This window comes from Limulus polyphemus, unplaced genomic scaffold (genome assembly GCF_000517525.1).
Source record: "Limulus polyphemus unplaced genomic scaffold, Limulus_polyphemus-2.1.2 Scaffold786, whole genome shotgun sequence".
NCBI lineage: Eukaryota > Metazoa > Arthropoda > Merostomata > Xiphosura > Limulidae > Limulus > Limulus polyphemus.
The window spans coordinates 219645-239503 of record NW_013666396.1 but is presented as its reverse complement, the minus strand read 5'-3'; the positions used below and the strand labels follow the sequence as shown (position 1 = coordinate 239503).

At 33.5% G+C, this 19859-nt stretch overlaps 1 protein-coding gene across 1 annotated transcript in view; it reads left to right on the top strand.

Annotated features, from left to right (window-relative positions):
* LOC106460520 (zwei Ig domain protein zig-8-like) overlaps window positions 1–19859 on the top strand; it is a 106514-nt gene that overhangs the window by 48252 nt on the left and 38403 nt on the right. The window contains exon 2 of the mRNA XM_022387267.1: window positions 15133–15350. Coding sequence (XP_022242975.1) covers window positions 15133–15350 — 218 coding nt within the window. The remainder of the gene's footprint in view (window positions 1–15132; window positions 15351–19859) is intronic.

Genomic DNA, 19859 nt, shown 5'->3' with positions numbered 1-19859 from the left:
TATAACAATTATAAATTGAAACTTGTATGTGTTTTTCTTTTTTCCTTATCGCGAAAATGGTTTCATTGTTGAATAAAAACTTGTTAATTAATGTATAGTACTGACATGTAGGGCTGAAGAAATTACTTGTTAATTAATGTATAGTACTGACATGTAGGGCTGAAGAAATTACTTGTTAATTAATGTATAGTACTGACATGTAGTGCTGAAGAAATTACTTGTTGATTAATGTATAGTACTGACATGTAGGGATGAAGAAATTACTTATTAATTAATGCATAGCACTGACATGTAGGGCTAGAAGAAATTACTTGTTAGTTAATGTATAGTACTGACATGTAGGGCTGAAGAAATTACTTGTTAATTAATGTATAATACTGACATGTAGGGCTGAAGAAATTACTTGTTAATTAATGTATAGTACTGACATGTAGTGCTGAAGAAATTACTTGTTAATTAATGTATAGTACTGACATGTAGGGATGAAGAAAGTACTTCTTAATTAATGTATAGTAATGACACCGGGAAATTTAATTACCATGAGATAACACAATATAGTATTCTAGGTTTGATATTTTATTCGAATAAAATATTTCTCATTTAAAATAAAACAAAAACAAAATAACAACGTATAACGTAGAAATAAATTAAAAGCCTGAGAAAAGAAATTCTTGAAAAGATTCCGGAGTGACATGCATAAAGGCTTCTAACTTTCACATGTTTATTATTGAAGTCATAAATTCAACTTGACAGACGCAACTATCATACACAAACGCAGTACACGTGTTAAATAACTTACACATGCATTATATATATATATATTTCTAAGAATGCATCATTTTCAAAATGTAGAATTCGCTTGATGGCGTCCATATTATTTGTTCGTGACAAAAAATTAAACGTTCATGATCACAAAATTGACGATGTTCGTTTTTTTCAGTTCAGACTATGGACTACACGTTTTGTAATTTCGAGAATATGGTTTAGAAATAAATATAGAAGTTGGTTTCCAAGTTTGAGACCGAAGCGATCAACGGTGATGTATTAAAACATAGTGTTTTATCCAATAAAAGCTAGTAAATTAAAAAAATCAAGTACTACACACGAAGTAGCAGAATCAGCTCGCCGAACCTAAGAAGTGAACATATTTGCAAAAGTATATTTGTGGTTTATTTTCTTCAGCCCTACAATGTTCGAAATGGGGTTGTAAGCACCAGAGACTTTGAAAGATGAAAAAGTGAAAATGTAAATAACTGAGAAGCCCACTAAACTGGAAATCTTTTTATTCCATTCTTGTGCTCTAAATAAAGGCCTTGTCTTGATGAATATATTTGCATCCTTAAAATAGAAATGAGTTTTCCAGTTTTTTATTTGAATATTCCTAAGAAATTGCCTATATGTCAGCGCATAAAAAATCAAACTTTTATATAGTTGGATTTCTTTAATGAAACGTTTTAATAAACAGCTTTTGGAGATATTTTTGTAGTAATACAAGCAGAAAAATCGAACAAAGAACAGTGATCATAGCGTCTTATAGTGTTTTTATTCAACATGTCTACGTTGCTGATATTATACATACGTATATATATATATACTCCTTTCAAGTTAATGACGTGTATTATAAGGTTCAGACATTTTATTAAACCTATCCGAATCACACAAACACAAAATACTACACATTTGTTCCGTTATTTCTGTTACATGGAGAATGTTAACATAATCATAAAACTTGTATTACACTTAGGATTGGATTGTTTGTTGCTAAGCGCAAGGCTACACAATGGAATACCTGTTAAATAAATCCACATCCAATAAAAATGCTTGATTCCAAAAGTTCAGTATTAAAATAATTCCTGGCCATGGAATTGAGGAAGAACAAGACAACTGTACGTCTCACAAGTATATCATTTATTCACAACCACGAGGCCGGGCATGACCAGGTGGTTAGAACGTTCGACTCGCAATCTGAGGGTCGCGGGTTCGAATCCCCGTCACACCAAACATGCTCGATCTTTCAGCCGTGGGGGCGTTATAATGTGAGGATCAATCCCACTATTCGTTGGTAAAAGAATAGCCCAAGAGTTGGCGGTGGGTGGTGATGACTAGCTGCCTTCCCTCTAGTCTTACACTGCTAAATTAAGGACGACTAGCGCAGAGAGCCCTCGTGTAGTTCTGCGCGAAATTCAAAACAAACAAACAAACACAACCGTGGTTTCGCCAGTACAGATATCACTGGAATTAATATAAAATACTAGGTAAAATAGACAGTACTTGTTTATTGTTAAGCGCAAAGCTATACAATAGGATTTTTGTGGTATGCTCACCGAGGGTATCGAAACACGGTTGTTTAGCGTGATAAGGGTACAGACGTACCGCTGAGCCACCAGGGAGCAGTAATTGAAACACAAATATTGTTAACTTCTCTATAGAGTATTTCCTTACATCATGAACGAACTTAAAGTAACTAATTCCCACAAGATAAATATTGTTATTATATTCTTTATCACTTCAGACTGGTTATGTTTTCCTTGTGCCTTTTCTTATCAGAACATTACGAACTTCAGACTTATATCACTTTAATATTTCGTTTGCCACAAGGATTGTCTCATTTAAAAATAGTACACGTTATTATGAAGTATATTTAGTAAATTTTGCAGGACTAAATAATTCTTACGTCGTTATTTTAAACGTTTAACAAATTAACATTTATTTTTAGTACTGTATACAAAATGCTTTTCAGATTGACTTTTGGCTGTCACAGATCTAACCCAACTACGAGTTTTGGCATCGAATGAAAAGCCCTCTGGTTTCTCATAGACAAAACGTAATTCTATATTGTTGTTTTTTAAATGCTGTAGGTTGAAAATTGTAGTCGACAGACCAAATGAGTCGTAACAACAAAGAATCTCCAATCTAACCTCAATCTGTATCACATTTTTATATTCTTAAGTTGTTAAAGTTAAAACACGTGTAGGGTTAGATTTTATCTGCTAGTTTTTTTTTTTCAGATTACAATATTGAACTATTTTAAACTAACTAATTCAACAAAAATAATGATCAATTTATAGCCTATATACAATAACCAAGGTCAAAATTAGTCCCGTGCTATTGAGTTAAATGAAAACATCAATTCTAGGGTTATGAAATATATTAATTTTAGTTATGACAAGGAATAGGTTGTCATACATTTAGGAATAATAATAGGCCTAGGCTTATTTGGTTATAATATTTTTATGATTATCTAGAAAAGGCACAATTTACCAATGTTCAGAAGTTCTTCATAACAACCGAGTAAGCTAATTACAGGCATTATCTTTATACGTGTTATTATGTTTCTATCAAATAACTAGAGGCGTTGTTAGTACATCAAGACACATTGATAGCTATGATATTTAGAATAACAGACATTTCTAGCTGTATTATGAGATCGTGTATCAGACGAGGCAAGTAATTAATGTAATGATTGAATTAACACGAAACTAAAACGAAGTTGCAAGAATCAATAATATATACGCGTCATTCAGTGAGTTGGTAATTTCTAATTACATCAACTAAGAAAGCGTGCATACTTAGAATACTAGAAAGTAAAATACGATTTATTCGGTAATTCATAACATTAAGTTCGAGCTAACGCTCGAGTATTTAAATGATAATTCCTGCGTGAAGATGCGCTTCGGACAGGCTTAGAACTGCAAGAACGTAAAACAAAACTGATCGAATTTCTTTTACGCTTAAACTGTTTGCTCTGACATCTTGTACTGTTTGTAAGCTGTCTCTCTAGTAGATGGAGCCGAGTCACGCCTCACCAGGCTTCACGAGAGTCACATGGTTCAGTGTGCCTGTTACTGCATCGCGAAGCGCAAAGCGAAAAACGGACACTGATAGGGGTTCGAACTAAATTAATGGTGATATTGAGGTCGTCTGAGAGACGAAATTGCCGTTAAAGAACGTCCGTGAAATAGCAATCTAGGCCATCTGATAAACGTCCCCCACTGTTCGTTTTTTATGGCTATGCCTGTAAATTCATATCTAGGAATGAGCCAAATATATTTTTTTCTCAAAATTCTCGAACATTTACTAGTTTAACCATAATAAAGAGCTTGAAATAATAAGAATATTAGGTACATTATTCCTTGAGAAGCCGGAACAGAGACGAAAGATTGTCACAACAATATGACCAATAGTTAGAGGAATGTATAAAATATATTGACTGTTCGACTTTGGGCAAGCTTTTTTAAGTTAAAAATAAAATGCATCTAGTACGACATTAGGCAAGTATTTTTAAATTAATTTTATATTGTATGTAGTACGACCTTGGACAAGTTTTTAAATTAATTTTATATTGTATGTAGTACGACCTTGGACAAGTTTTTAAATTAATTTTATATTGTATCTAGTACGACATTAGGCAAGTATTTTTAAATTAATTTTATATTGTATGTAGTACGACCTTGGACAAGTTTTTAAATTAATTTTATATTGTATGTAGTACGACCTTGGACAAGTTTTTAAATTAATTTTATGTTGTATGTAGTACGACCTTGGACAAGTTTTTTAAATTAATTTTATGTTGTATGTAGTACGACCTTGGACAAGTTTTTTAAATTAATTTTATATTGTATGTAGTACGACCTTGGACAAGTTTTTTTAATTAAATGTAAAATGTAACTAATGTGTATACAAACGGTTACACACATCTTAAAACTTAATAACTTTTAAACAAAAAATATGGAAACATAATTTAAAGTACAGGTTAGTTGTGAAATTTCCTCTCATTATATTTTCCTGAAACTATCCTTGAGATCGGTATTATCATTAACTTCTAATTCATGCAAGCTCCTTACAGAACTACAAACTGACCACTACAAGGTCTAACTAATAATAAGCAATGTCATAAAGTGAAAACCTATAATGATTAGAACGCATTGATTCATCAGTTGGGTACCTTCGCTGGTGGCGACACCTAACGTAATCCCAGTAACATTTTATACACACGTAATAAATAAATTATATATATATATATATACATTCTAAACATTTCAACAAATACTGTTAATGAAAGTAGCGTTAAAGGAAGATTGAAATACAACTTACTAGCAAGACACATAAAAACTGGTTGTTTCTTTCATGCAATAACACTGATCTGATCTCTATCCCTCGAGAAGCACGTGTAGCAAAATGTAAAATTTAAACCCAGTCTGGATTTGTTACACAGTCACTACTTTTCGCTGAATCATCCATTTCTTTTTTAGTACACACAGGTCTTGTATTCTTGAACTACAGTCTTGGGCAATATGTTTCCTCATTTTGTAACAAATAAGATCATTATTATTAAGATGAAATACAAATAAAATTAACGCTGTCAAACTGAGAAATGCATGCTATATTAAACATCTACATATGTAATTTGTATAATGAGACAGGTGCCACAGAAGGGCAAGCAGTTTTATCACACACCTGTAGAAAGATGTATGAATAGCATTTCATCTACCACAATGAAATCTTGCCAAAACATATATAATGACAAAATATAACATCAAATTATTATAAATAGCGACTGTAACCTTATATTCAGTACTTGGTTGTTGTTCCTCATACTTTAATAACCTCGGCAAGGCGACGAGGCATGCTGTCGATGAGGTTATTGATGTAATCCACTGTCATTTAATCCCAACTTGTCATTAGAATACGCTGCAACTCAACTACAGTAGTTGCTATAGGGTCGTGGTTAGTAACTTTCTGGCTCAGTTCTCCCCAACATTTCTCAATAGGATTACAATCTGGAGGCTTTGCTGATCATGGCAATTTTGTAACGTCATCCTGTTCGAGATAATCATTTACAATACGTGCACTGTGGGCTGTGGCATTGCCATCCTGGAACACAAAGCTATTGTCAAACCTTGCCCTAGTATATGGCAGAAATATCGTCCCCATGTGATGCCTGTAGGAAGAACCATTGACGTTTCACTGGAGGATATGAAGAGCAATTTTTACAGCATAATTAATAGTTGCCTAAAAATGTACTGTACCACCTCCTGTGGGAAAAACAATCTTCCATCATCTGTTCTCCGAGCAAACAACGAACACGAATCCTTCCATCAGCCTTAATAAGCCGGAAACAGGACTCATCTAAAAAAATGACACATCGCCAATGTCCTAACTGTAAGTTGGCATGCTGTCTTCCCCAATTAACACGGTAACTGCAGTGAATTCTGATTAATATCGGTTTGCAGATAGTTCTTCTTGCAAAATAACCTTGGTTGGTCAGTCTCCTATTCACTGTTCTTCTGCATACCTTGGAATGAATGTGTTCATACCATTCCTGTCGTATGGTGTTGCAAGACTTCTTTCGACCTTCACGTGTTAACCTGATCAAAACACTTTCATCTCGAGTAATCTATGTTTGCTTCATACCATTTCTGATCATTCGAATAATTTGACGCCCTATAACTTCTTGCACGTGACGAGGCATGACTCTACACCAACTATAAAGAAATTGTTTGAACAAAGCGCTGATCTGTTTCGAAAAATGTTATACCCTTTTATACAAAACAGATGTGTAGGTGTGTTTTGACGAACAAGCGCTCAAAAAACTCAAACAGACCAGAAGAACAACTCGTACATGTTTGTCCGATCATAAGCTTCCTTCTCTGTCATTACTCTGGCATTTACTCAATAACTACTCCATGTATGTAGACAATAACATCAATATAGAACAGTGTGTAGACATTTTGGCCAAGACTGTACACATGTCATTGTTTAATTATATTGCTCGATAGTTCCTTTGTATAATATGATTTGAGACTGTACATTATTCGGTTGTGTCTGTGCATAGTATGACTTGAGACTGTACATTATTCGGTTGTGTCTGTGCATAATATGACTTGAGACTGTACATTATTCGGTAGTGTCTGAACATAATATGACTTGAAACTGTACATTATTCGGTAGTGCCTGAACATAATATGACTTGAGACTGTACATTATTCGGTGGTGCCTGTACATAATATGACTTGAGACTGTACATTATTCGGTAGTGTCTGTACATGATATGACTTGAAACTGTACATTATTCGGTAGTGTCTGAACATAATATGACTTGAAACTGTACATTATTCGGTAGTGCCTGAACATAATATGACTTGAGACTGTACATTATTCGGTTGTGTCTGTGCATAATATGACTTGAGACTGTACATTATTCGGTAGTGTCTGAACATAATATGACTTGAAACTGTACATTATTCGGTAGTGTCTGAACATAATATGACTTGAGACTGTACATTATTCGGTAGTGTCTGAACATGATATGACTTGAGATTGTACATTATTCGGTAGTGCCTGTACATAATATGACTTGAGACTGTACATTATTCGGTAGTGCCTGTACATAATATGACTTGAGACTGTACATTATTCGGTAGTGCCTGTACATGATATGACTTGAGACTGTACATTATTCGGTAGTGCCTGTACATGATATGACTTGAGACTGGTGTTGCACTGGAACAACAGACATAATGCCCTCATACAACAGAATAATCTGTGCGTGTTTGCTAAACCGACACCATGTTGGCACTATGTATTGTCAAAAAGTACAATTTTTTTAAGCCGAACCTGGCAAGATGGAATAAAACTTGTGGACTTTTACACCGACAAGAAATTGTTTTATCTTTCTTTTTTAAGTTGTTACGCTTTAATTAAAATGTGCGCGAACACTTATAGACATCCAAAATCAAATCCAACTCGAAAAGAATACTATAGTTTATATTATTTCCACCATGTTAGAGCTGCTGACATCACTAAGAAAAGCATCCTAAAATTATGTATTATTTATTAAAATGCTTGTTTTTATTGAGAAAGAAAGAATTGTAAATAAAGAAATCAACAGTAAAGGATGAGTGATAATAGACATTTATTTTTCTACATGGCATAATATCATTTTTAAAAATGTTTTGAATTCAGAATAAATACTTTACGGCTTAGAACTGCAAAAATAATATATTCTTTACTTACTAGAGCCATTGTCTCTCACTATTTTGTTATCTCTTGCAAATGTAATCGAAAATTAATAGCTTTATACATATCTCTACACGTTTATTGGTTTATTTAATCAATGTTGGGATTCAAATGTCCACGTAATTTGGCTGTTATAGAGAAGATGTTAATAAAACAGCTGTCAACAATCAAGGTGAAGCTGAAAACAAGGTTATATATATATATATATATTACAGGGTTAAATAACATAATAATAAAACGATTTTGAATATGTAAGCCAGCAAGTCACAAGAACGGCATGAAAGAGCATGTATTAGAACTACCTATTAAGATTGTTTGACAATCCGTAGATAGTATGATGCAACAAAACTTGATCGCTTTTAAGAAAGGTATGCAACATCACTTTTCAACGCAAAATATTCACACATTCAGAATATAGCGATCATTCATTTCCAGGATAGGAATGTTCCTTGTACTTTATGGCGTTGAAAAACAAGGAAATATGGATCAACTTGGGGACCTAGAACCATCGGGAAGGAGAGCTGTGACAAGTCGTACTTCAGCAGTTGTAAGCAAAAAGCGATGTTTGCAACAGGTCCTACGAACACAATGGTCAGTGGCAAAAGCCATCAACGTGTCCAAGGCACAACATAAACAAGAAGGATCGCCGTCTAGAAACGAGATAAATAGGTTATGGGTTCACCAAGATAAGTCTTCCAGCCATATCTCCCGTATAACCAACGCATACCACAAGAAGATGGTGAATGAAACAGGTATTCACACCATTCCCTACCAAGATAAACCGATCAAGTCGCTTATTTGTTTTTTGTTAAAGTAAGCGATGGAAACCGTCATCCTTGTTACACTTTATATATTATGGAAAGCTAATAAGGAAAGGTGCTGTACTTTGAACATTGATACAGCCTTTCGACGGAGCATTTTACAATGGAAACTACGCTGCAGAATTATTGTTAAGGTGAGCGGCCGTCAGAAAGAGCCTGACGAGACGTGGTTACTGGATTGTACGATTTGGTGAGGCTCTAAAATAATTTTATTTAAAGTAATCAGCTTTCTTTACAACCTGGTGTGCACCACTAGAGATGATGTAGACGTGTTAAAAAATGAAATGGTTAATGATACCTTCTTTATATTAACATATTAAATCTTAAAACATTTATGAAAGGAGTTTTATTGTGTCTCCTGGAGTTATATGTATACTGAGTTATTTTTAAATAGGAAACTTACGTTTTATGAATAAGAAATGACTTTACTTAGAACCTGATTTTTTTTTCCTGGGTAAACTATCTGCTCTTTTAAAGTTTACAGCCTATTATATTGTACACCAAATAAAAATATATTTATACAGATTAATGTGCATATTGGTTTGGCATATGTGGATTTACGTTTTCTTTACATTTTTCTAAACAGAACGAAAGCCATGAAATATTGTTAGGGTTATGGCCGAAAATGTCGATGATAGAGAGAGTGCCTAAATGATGATTATACATAATCTAACCACTACAAGTATTGAGTTCTTTAACTTATGTAAATTTTTGAATAATAACATGACCATTAATGATCTTATTTTTATCTATTCCAATTAGTTTTCCAAACTAAATTTTAGTACGTTACTTACATTTAATAAATTTAGTTAATTAATAATACCTAATTGTTGTAATTATTGTATATTTTATTCTAATTGTTTGTTTTAAGTATAATATTAGTTGAAATACCTTCAAAAACTTTTATTACATAGTTCGTACATAGAACTTCAGGATATTTTCAGTATTCAAAAAAACTGCTCTTGGTGAGTTTGAATTTGTGACAGAGTAAACTATTACATGCACTTGTAACAAACCATCTCTGTTTTAGCAGTAATCTGTTTAAAGTAATCTTACCGTCTACAAAATGTTACACCTGTAGCTGTTTTTTCCATAGTTAACTTCTTATATAATGCTACATCTTAAATATGAGTCTCTGATCAGTTTTACGAAATAATGTCCTTTTATACAAGTTAGGAAATATTAAGAATGGTATATTTCATATAATCCACAGTGACATGAATAAAAATCGACTCATAACTTTTTTATCTATGATTTTCTTTTCCGTTCATCATAATAGACCACAATCTAATAAAATGCTTTAGAAGTAACGTCTACACAAGATTTTGATAACTGACGACATCTCACACCCTGGCTTAAGCAAATCGTGAAAACAATCTAAATTCAGAGTGGTCCGCCATATTACTGTGTTAATATACGGATCCCACCATCAGACTGGATGTTCATGAATCATTCATGATAGAGATATGTGAAGGTTTAGGAATGTTTTCGAAAAGTGGTGCTTCAAAATGAGTAAAGTAGCAGCTGGCGAGAGATGAAGTAAATGAAGAAGAGATATTCTCAGGAGTTTGAGTAAAAGGTGACATGTTTCGGGAAGGAACATTACAATGTATGAAGGGTGTGTTTTTATTACACTAAAAATGTAGTGGCGATTAAGGAAAATAAATGGGTATGATACCCCCAAAAAAAGAACACCCACTTAGAAGCGTATAATTCACTTCAGTCGAAAATGTGAAAACTCTATGTAAAACTAGGACGAACTGATCTAATGAAGTAATGTGGAGTAAAACATACCAATGAGCATTCGTTTACCACTGTTCTGTCTTCTTAGAATAAATTCATTCCAGTAACAATCCCATTTGTCTTCACACGAACCCAATCAAGCACAAAATATGGAGAGCCCATATCATAAAATGTTTCACTGGTTGTTGTTTGTCGTTACTGTTCCAGAGGAATCTCCACGTGTCATGAATCTGACCAATAGGATTCTCTTAACAAAAACATATGAAATTCATGAGATCATATAACTTGTCATTTTTCGTTAGTTATCGTACAGTCAGATCGACAAAACTACAACAAATTACATTACATCTAAAACTGTATCGTATTCAGACGTACCATTCATAACCGGATATCTTGACCGACGTCAGCAAAGAGCAATTAAGCGTTTTTTTGTTGTTTTTGAAAAATTATTATTACAAGCATTATCGATTCGGTTGTCTTTATTCAACGTCACAGGCATCCATTATACGTTCTTGGTTTTCAAAGAGATTGTAAGTACGATAAAAAAGACTTTATTTTACTATTGGAAGAAATACCATACGTATTTTGTTTTCTTATTTAGTATAGAAAACGATATTCAGGCAAGTCACGTCTTCGATTTCGGGAGTGGTGTAAAGGAGCAGAAAACGTAAGAGATGTCAGACATATATGGCATTCTGTCGTAGACACTACTCTATTCTATATGCCTTACAATGAGTCAGAAACAGCGTAATCGACTGTTGGCAACGTCTGGAAGCCAGCTTGTTTAGTAGAGTACAGAAACTATCGGTCCAGCCTTTCCGCATCGAGAACGATAATGTAATTTTCCAGGCGGATTGGTTATCTGCGCTAAAAGTAGATGCAAAGATGGAAGAAAAACACGTGTCAAGAAACCTGCACCTCTTTCACCACATTATATTATAGCGTTTCCAAAATAAAAAAATCCTTTATTTTCATTCAGCTCGAGCGATGAGTCTCAGCTATACAGAGCTGCGTTAGGAAAAAATGAAAAGAGGTCTAAAATTAGGTCAGATTTTTTTTTCTAATATCTGAGTAATTCACAAGAGATGATAAAAGATTTTTTATGGTGTATATAGATAAAAATCGAACTTATATGAACTTTTCCAAATTTCGAATTTGGAGAAACAAATTGTTACAAATCGTGATAAGACATCGTTTTAAGTTTTCCCAACGTCTTTACCAATACGCATAATTTTCGAACACAAATGATAATTTAAACTTACTGAAATCTATCATATCTACCTATATATGCTTAAAATAGTTTACACTTTTAGTTTCAAAGGCACAGGTCCAGATGTGACTAATCATACTGTGAGTTACATAGTGACAAGGACATTGATATCATGGTTACAACGAGGTGTGAGTTACATAGTGACAAGAACACTGATATCATGGTTACCCACCAGATGTGAGTTAAATAGTGATATGGACCTTGATTTCATGGTTACCCACCAGATGTGAGTTAAACAGTGGTAAGGACATTGATTCCATGGTTACCCACCAGATGTAAGTGAAACAATTATAAGGACATTGATCTCATGGTTACCCACCAGATGTGAGTCAAACAGTAGTAAGGACATTGGTGACATTGATTAAGAGGTTACCAAACATTTTAAATTACATAGTGATAAGGACATCGATTTCATGGTTACCTACCAGGTGTGAGTTAGACAGTGGTAAGGAAATTGGTAACATTGATTAGGAGCTTAGCAAACATTGTAAATTACATAGTGACAAGTACATTGATTTCATGGTTGCCCATTGGTGACATTGGTTAAGATGTTACCAAACATTGTAAATTACATAGTGATGACACTGATTCAAAAATTACGAACCGAGAATGAGTTAAATAATGCAAAGATACTGGCCCAAGGGTCACCATTCGCACTTGGGTTAAATGATGACAAGATACTGGCCCAAGGGTCACCATTCACACTTGGGTTAAATGATGACAAGAGCATTACTCCAAAAGTTACCAATCATATTTGAATGACATTGTGGCCGAGACACTGGTTCAACCATTCACACTTGGGTTAAATGATGACAAGAGCATTACTCCAAAAGTTGTAAATTATACTGGAAGCTACATAATAACAATAACACTAATTCAAATGTTGTCAACTACACGGTAAGTTTCATAAGAACAATAACACTGGTTCAAAGTTGTAAACAGGTTCAAACGTTGTAAACTATACTGTAAGTTACATAATAACGATAAAACTGGTTCAGACGTTGTCAACTATATTGTAAGTTACATAATAATAGCATTGGATCAAACGTTGTCAACTACACTGTGAGTTACATAACAATAACACTGGTTCAAACGTTGTCAACTACACTGGTAGCTATATAATAACAATGACGCTGGTTCAAATATTGCCAACTACACTATAAGTTACATAACAATAACACTGATTCAAACTTTTTAAATTGTACTGTAATTTACATAAATATAACACTGGTTCAAAAGTTATCAACTGAACTGTAAATCGCATATAATAATAACACTGGTCACCAAACGTAATAAGAGTTATATAGTGGCAAGTACACTGGTCTGTAGATTACCAAACGCATGTGAACTAAATAATGGTAAGGGCGCTATAGATTTGAGTTAAAAACATTACTAACATGAAAATAAGATATTTCTGTTATCCTTCTAAGACCCAAACTAATAGCTGCTAAAAAAATTCCAGGCAGAGAAATAAAGTGGTTTAAACTTTAATTTAACGAATAGCAAAGTTTTACACTAAACACTATCAGCAGTTTGTAAATTTAACTCACTTTTCATACAACTTATGATAACGGGTAGAGATCTTACTAAAAAAAAATCGCTAGGATATAACCAGGTTATTATTGGGTTTGAAAGTATAACTTCATCAAGTCAAGGGCAGTTAAAGAGATTACTACTACATTAGAAATTAGTTACCCGCTACTAGGCTCTTGCATTACCTAATGAGTCTATATATAAAATCTCTCTACCTCCTGCTATAAACGAACAATAAGGAGATTTGAAACATTCTACGAATTATGTACACTGAGGACAGACGTACCGCAGGGGGTTACTCTATAAGTTGGGGTAATCGTCGAAACAGGATAATGTTTTATGGAATATATCCACAGAACTGAAATTACGCCATTAAGGATAAGAAATAATATCCAAAATAGTGCTGTATATCTCTTCTCTTTTCTACAGCTTGCGTTCCATTAAATAAATAGGTCTGAACTGAAGTTGATGTTCGTAAGCATTATAAATTAATTTATCAACCGAAATGCTCAAAGATAATTATGAAACAAAACCGTGGCTTATAAAACAATAAAAATTCGCGAAACTTCACTTTAGCCGTGCTACAAACAGTTTGTTTTAACAAGATCCACTAATGCGTGTTATAATTTTGGGCTATAAGTATATTACTCTATCATAGCTTTATTATAAGTAGTTATAAGCTGTTAGTTTTTTTTATAAAAAAGTTATACCTTTTAGTCCGCATAAAGAGAGTTAAACATTTAATGTCTCATTCTACCCAAAGAAAAATAAAACCTAAATTAAGTTCATTCTTGGTCATAATATCAGGTATGTCCATTACAAATCCGGTATGAACAATATGTTTAACATAACGCTAAGTATAAAAATCACAAGCTTACAATTTCAGGAAAGGAGGACTAATTCAAACTATCTTGATTTAAAGTCTGAAAGTAATTTGTTTTGTTTTTCATAAACGTAATTATGCACCATTATCGCATATATATATATACATTTAACTATGTTTTCGTTTAACTGGATATGAAATTTAATACAGTCAAACTTAACAAAAATAAAATAATTAGCCTAACGTTATCCAGACATAAAATGGTTGTAAAAAAAAAGATATTGAAATTACTAAACTGTACTTCAAGAAGTTACTTGAAACAAGGTAGATAAGGCAATTTTAAGTATACAAATACACAATGAAATTACTCTGATGTAACGTTATTATTAAAATAAACATAAGCCAAATATACATAAAGTATATATAATATAGTACAGTTACTTTCTTTGTTCTTTTCTTTAGAGCAGCGAATCAAACCCCGAAATTTAGCGTTGTAAGTTCGTAAACTTACTGCTGTCTCACCGAGGGAACTTTGTTTGTTTGCTTTGGATATTCGCGCAAAGCTACAGAAGGTTTCTCTCTGCATAGCCATTCGTACTTTTGAACTAAAAGACTACAGGAAAAGATATATATAGTTAGTCAACAGCACCCGCCGCCAACGATTAAAAACATAACTTATAATTCTTAATGTGGCTCTGAATTTGACAGTTTCTAATATTATTTTATAATACATCAACGTCCCTCAAGTGTAAAACGCGATTTTGTGATAACGGGGCTCTAACTTTAGACTCTAGGAGGATTCACAGTCCGGCAGGCTAATCACTAGATTACGCCCAGTCCCAGTAAATTTGATAAATTATAGTAAATGTTATCTATGCTGTACATTAATATAGAATAAAAACCTCTAATTAAATGTTTTTCAGCTTTGAACGAAAAGATTATAAGTGAAAAGAGAGGACACGACGATATAAATCAAGATGAGAGCGATGGACTGAAAACTTTCAATTCCACTTCAACAGAATCGGAGTCAGGAGATTTCAACCATCCTACCTTCGGTGAAGATATTCCAAAAAACGTCACAACACAACTAGGGAAAATGGTTTTCCTGCACTGTGTGGTCCACAACATCGGTGACAAAACTGTAAGTTCTCATGTAACTTTTTATTCAATATTAAACACTTGAAAGATATTTGAAATACGGTTAGTGAAGTGAAACAACAATATGGGTATAAATGGAGAGAACCGTACGACATACAGCTTTGCAATTTGACATAGGTCTATAAAAATATATGTGTTTGTTTGTTTTAGAGCAAAGCCACATTAGGCTGTCTGTTATTTCTACAGCGAGGAATCGATCCTTGGATTTTAGCGTTGTAAGTCCGTAGACTTACCGCTGTCCAGCCGGGGGACCGAAAAAGATATATATATACGGAACACTTTATGAAATAAAAAAATATGGTCTCAGTTCATGGTGACCTCGAACACGATCAGTTTGATTTCATTTTAAGGATACAGTAGTATTAATGCACGTCACATAAAATGTTCAAGACGCCCTTTGAACATTTCAACAACAATAGACTCCAGATAAGGTAGATCCTATAATAAATAAACTTAGTATTTCGAAAATTATTTAATCTCAAAGCCTAAGTTCAAGGGAGGTCCAGTTCAACCTACACTTTGATCAACGTATGTTCTTGGGTTATAGTTTCGGAGAATTCCACTTCTCATCAGTAACCCTGAATACAAGTTAACCAAAGAGAGGTAAGCTAGGCCTATATCATGGTGAAAAATATCAAACATATATTGAGGTAGATCCTAACAGACAGCAACACCTAGTATAACTTCAATGACACGTATCATATACTGTTGGTTGTAGTTTTTTGTTTACTGGGTAAATGTAACAATTTTGAAATCATTTGCTAATTACACCACACAATAAACAAATACAATTTTAAAATCCTTTGTAGCGCCACCTATTGCCCTATTTTTTCATAAATCGATTCCGTATATGTTTTCAGACACCTGTGCCAACTAACAATGCTGTACGGTTTTTTTTTTCCAACGTTATTTTGTGCCAACTCTGTACTGTACAATGATCATGAACTTCTTAAGCTAAGTTTTCAGAAATAAATACTTGTTAGAAACGTATTTGTCTAATTAGTTTTGAAGACCAAATGTCAGGTTGTTGTTTATTGTTACTAAATGATGATGTCAATCTTAATGCACACTGTAGATTAGCTATGATGCTCGGTTAGCCTAATTCGTATCGGTTGCTTAACAAAGTTTTGAATAACTTTAATTAGTTTTAAAACAATCATGTGTTACCTTTGTTACGTTTGCATAATTTCACGGTCAACGTTGCAGGCAGACTTAACAGTGAGGAAAAACTATTCTGACAGCTGAACTAACCTTGTGGAGTGTAATACATACTTGTCAGAAATTTCTAATTAACACAGTCTGAAACTAAACAAACTAGATTGTTTGTTTGTTATGGATTTCGCACAAAGCTACACTAGCCGTCCCTAATTTAGCAGTGTAAGACTAGAGGGAAGGCAGCTAGTCATCACCACCCACCGCCAACTCTTGGGCTACTCTTTTACCAACGAATAGTGGGATTGACAGTCACATTATAACGCCCCCACGGCTAAAGAGCAAGCATGTTTGGGGTGACAGAGATTCGAACCCGCGACCCTCAGATTGTGAGTCGAGCGCCCTAACCACCTGGCAACAAACTCGAAGTTAATCCAACAGTGAATACACCGAATAAAACTTCAGTAGACATAAGGAAATAAAAATGTATATAACTTGGTATTTAAAATATTTAGTTTATTCCTTTTTCAAGTTTTTGTTCCTTATTTTCGTTTAACAAGGATATTTTACTCTATATACAACTTTGTACTGTGTTTTTATGCACTTTAAAGTTATAGTTTTTTCTTACAAGTAGACTAGCGAAAGATTCTTATTAAATAAAGAAATCCTTGTAATTTTAATGTTTTTGTTATGATGTATTTACGACTGGTTGAAACTATCTTACAAGTTTGAAGTTTTAGTTTTCAGGTACTAATGATGGCACCTTTGTCTACCTCCATATCAATGAAGTTAGATAGAAAAATACCTAATCTCACTATCACTTACTAGTATTCTCACGTGTTTTCTTGAAACTTGTAATATGTTCTGCAAGTTTTGGGCGTGGATCTAGAAGTGTTCATAGGATAAAAACTTACTGGTACTTTTACATTTTTTTTCAAGTTCTTGTTGCTGTTCTAAAATAATTCATAATGTAAGATTATAAATGATGTTTTTATTGTTACAATCGATTTTGCTACAAAGTCTACATCAGATTTGTTTAAAATTCCTTGTCATTCAGAAAGAACGTTTTAAAATCCCAATTGGTTTTGATAGATTAGTGCAGACCGCCATCTTGTAAAAAGCCTCATGAAGACCTGGTGTCGGAAGCGGTTGAGATTAAAAAAAAAACATTTATTTCTGAGTTTTTCTCTTCGAACTATCGATAAAATGGTGTTGAAGATTTTGTATCTCTTTTATTTAAACATTTTTAAAGAACATTACGTTTTAATACAATAAGAAAAAAAGTTGATATTTATCCTATAAATTACTAAAATGTATTTACAGTATAAAAATTGTTATTTAAATAAAAGCACTACATGCAGTAAGTAGGAATCTTAAAACAAAAGTTGCGTTCCTGGCAAAGCAAAATAAGATATATGATTAGTCCACTAAAGGTGAAAGGTTAATGTTAATTATTTTTATCTTATTTTATACCATCACATTTCAAGTAATTAGCTTGGGTTGTGTGGTTCGCATTCTATCATTTCTGTATTACACTCACTGTTGACAGCTAATATTTAGGCCTTATCACAGATGTTTTTGCATGTTTATTCTGATTGGCGTTTTGTAGGACCTGAATTGGCTGATTTACTCACGGTGTAAGTAGCGTCGTTTACAGAAACCTAAAGTCAAAGCAATATGGAGTTAAAACACAACTTGGAGATGTTTGTTTGTTTACTATTAAGCACAAAGTTACACCATGGATTACCTGTGCTGTGACCCCCACGGGTATCGAAACCCGGTCTTTAGTAATGTGAGACACTGTGGGGGTGGAGGAGAGGCATTTAGCAATGCAATTAAATTTGTTATTCTAAGTAATCCTTTCAAATGCAGTAAAAGTACTTATTTTATATAAAAAAAAACGTTATTTGATGTGCATGAGATTGAAATGGCTTCATTCTATTTTTAAATACAGGTGCTTAATCTTTTAATATGTCGAAATTAGTTTAACTAGTTATTATGAAGTTTGAAAAAAACGCCAAGTACGTAATTCTCTGTCACTATTCTTTGTTTGTTTGTTTGTTTGTAATTAAACACAAAGCTACACAATGGACTATCTGTGCTCTGCCCACCACGGGTATCGAAACCCGGATTCTAGCGTCGTAAGTCCTCAGACATAGCACTGTGCCACTGGTTTTTACCTATACATATTTTCTTAAATCCAAAGATCTTTTCTTGGCGATTTTATCATAATTTTAAATTTATGTGCTATTATGATAAATGTTAATTAATAAGCAGATGATTTATGTCGCACCTCAACTAACGTATAAGTGTTAAAAAAGAAATATTGTTTATGTTTTCTTTCATAGAATGAGTTTCTAAAATGATGCAAAGCTATTAAGAATAAATACGAAACCTAGTCTATCATTCAGTTCGCTTCTCGTTACTGGACAAGAGCAAATCGAAATAACAGGACTAGGTTTCTCGTGACAGCACGTGACCCGGTTGGTCAGCAGTAGGTTTACGAACTTACAATGCTAAAATTCGGAGTTCGATTCTCCGCGGCGGACGCGGCAGATAGCCAAGTGTGGTTTTGTGCTGAAAAAACAAACAAACACGACAGCATATGCATATTTGTACAAGGAGTTTTCTTAATTAATAACGAAATGGATTATTATTTCTTGCATACCAAACAAATCAATTTATAAATATCAAATGTAAACGAATGAGATTGAGAGTATCCAGAGGTAGCTTCCAAACACAGCCCGTGTTAAGTTAGTACAATGTGAGTTGAAACACGCTAGTTAGGTTTAGTGTAGACGTGTTGTTACGGATCCAATTGCGTACAGTTGGTTTAAAATGGTAGCCACAAGTGGTTTGTTCGGAACGTTTCCGTTAAAAATTTACTTACAACCCTTTATTTAAGCTCAGTGTCTCTCTTGTAGTTGCCAGTTGGCTCGCCTTCTATCGTATGTCGTAGTAGGAAACCTATGATCACTTATAAACACCATAATTTTTCGGCCGTAATTTCTTTATATCCACCATATAGAACGATAATTCATTGGTCGTAATTTCCTTATATCCACCATATAGAACGATAATTTGTTGAACGTAATTTCCTTATATCCACAGTATAGAACGATAATTTGTTGGTCGTAATCTCCTTATATTCACCATATAGAACGATAATTTGTTGAACGTAATTTCCTTATATCCACAGTATAGAACGATAATTTGTTGGTCGTAATCTCCTTATATTCACCATATAGAACGGGAATTTGTTGAACGTAATTTCCTTATATCCACAGTATAGAACGATAATTTGTTGGTCGTAATCTCCTTATATCCACCGTATAGAACG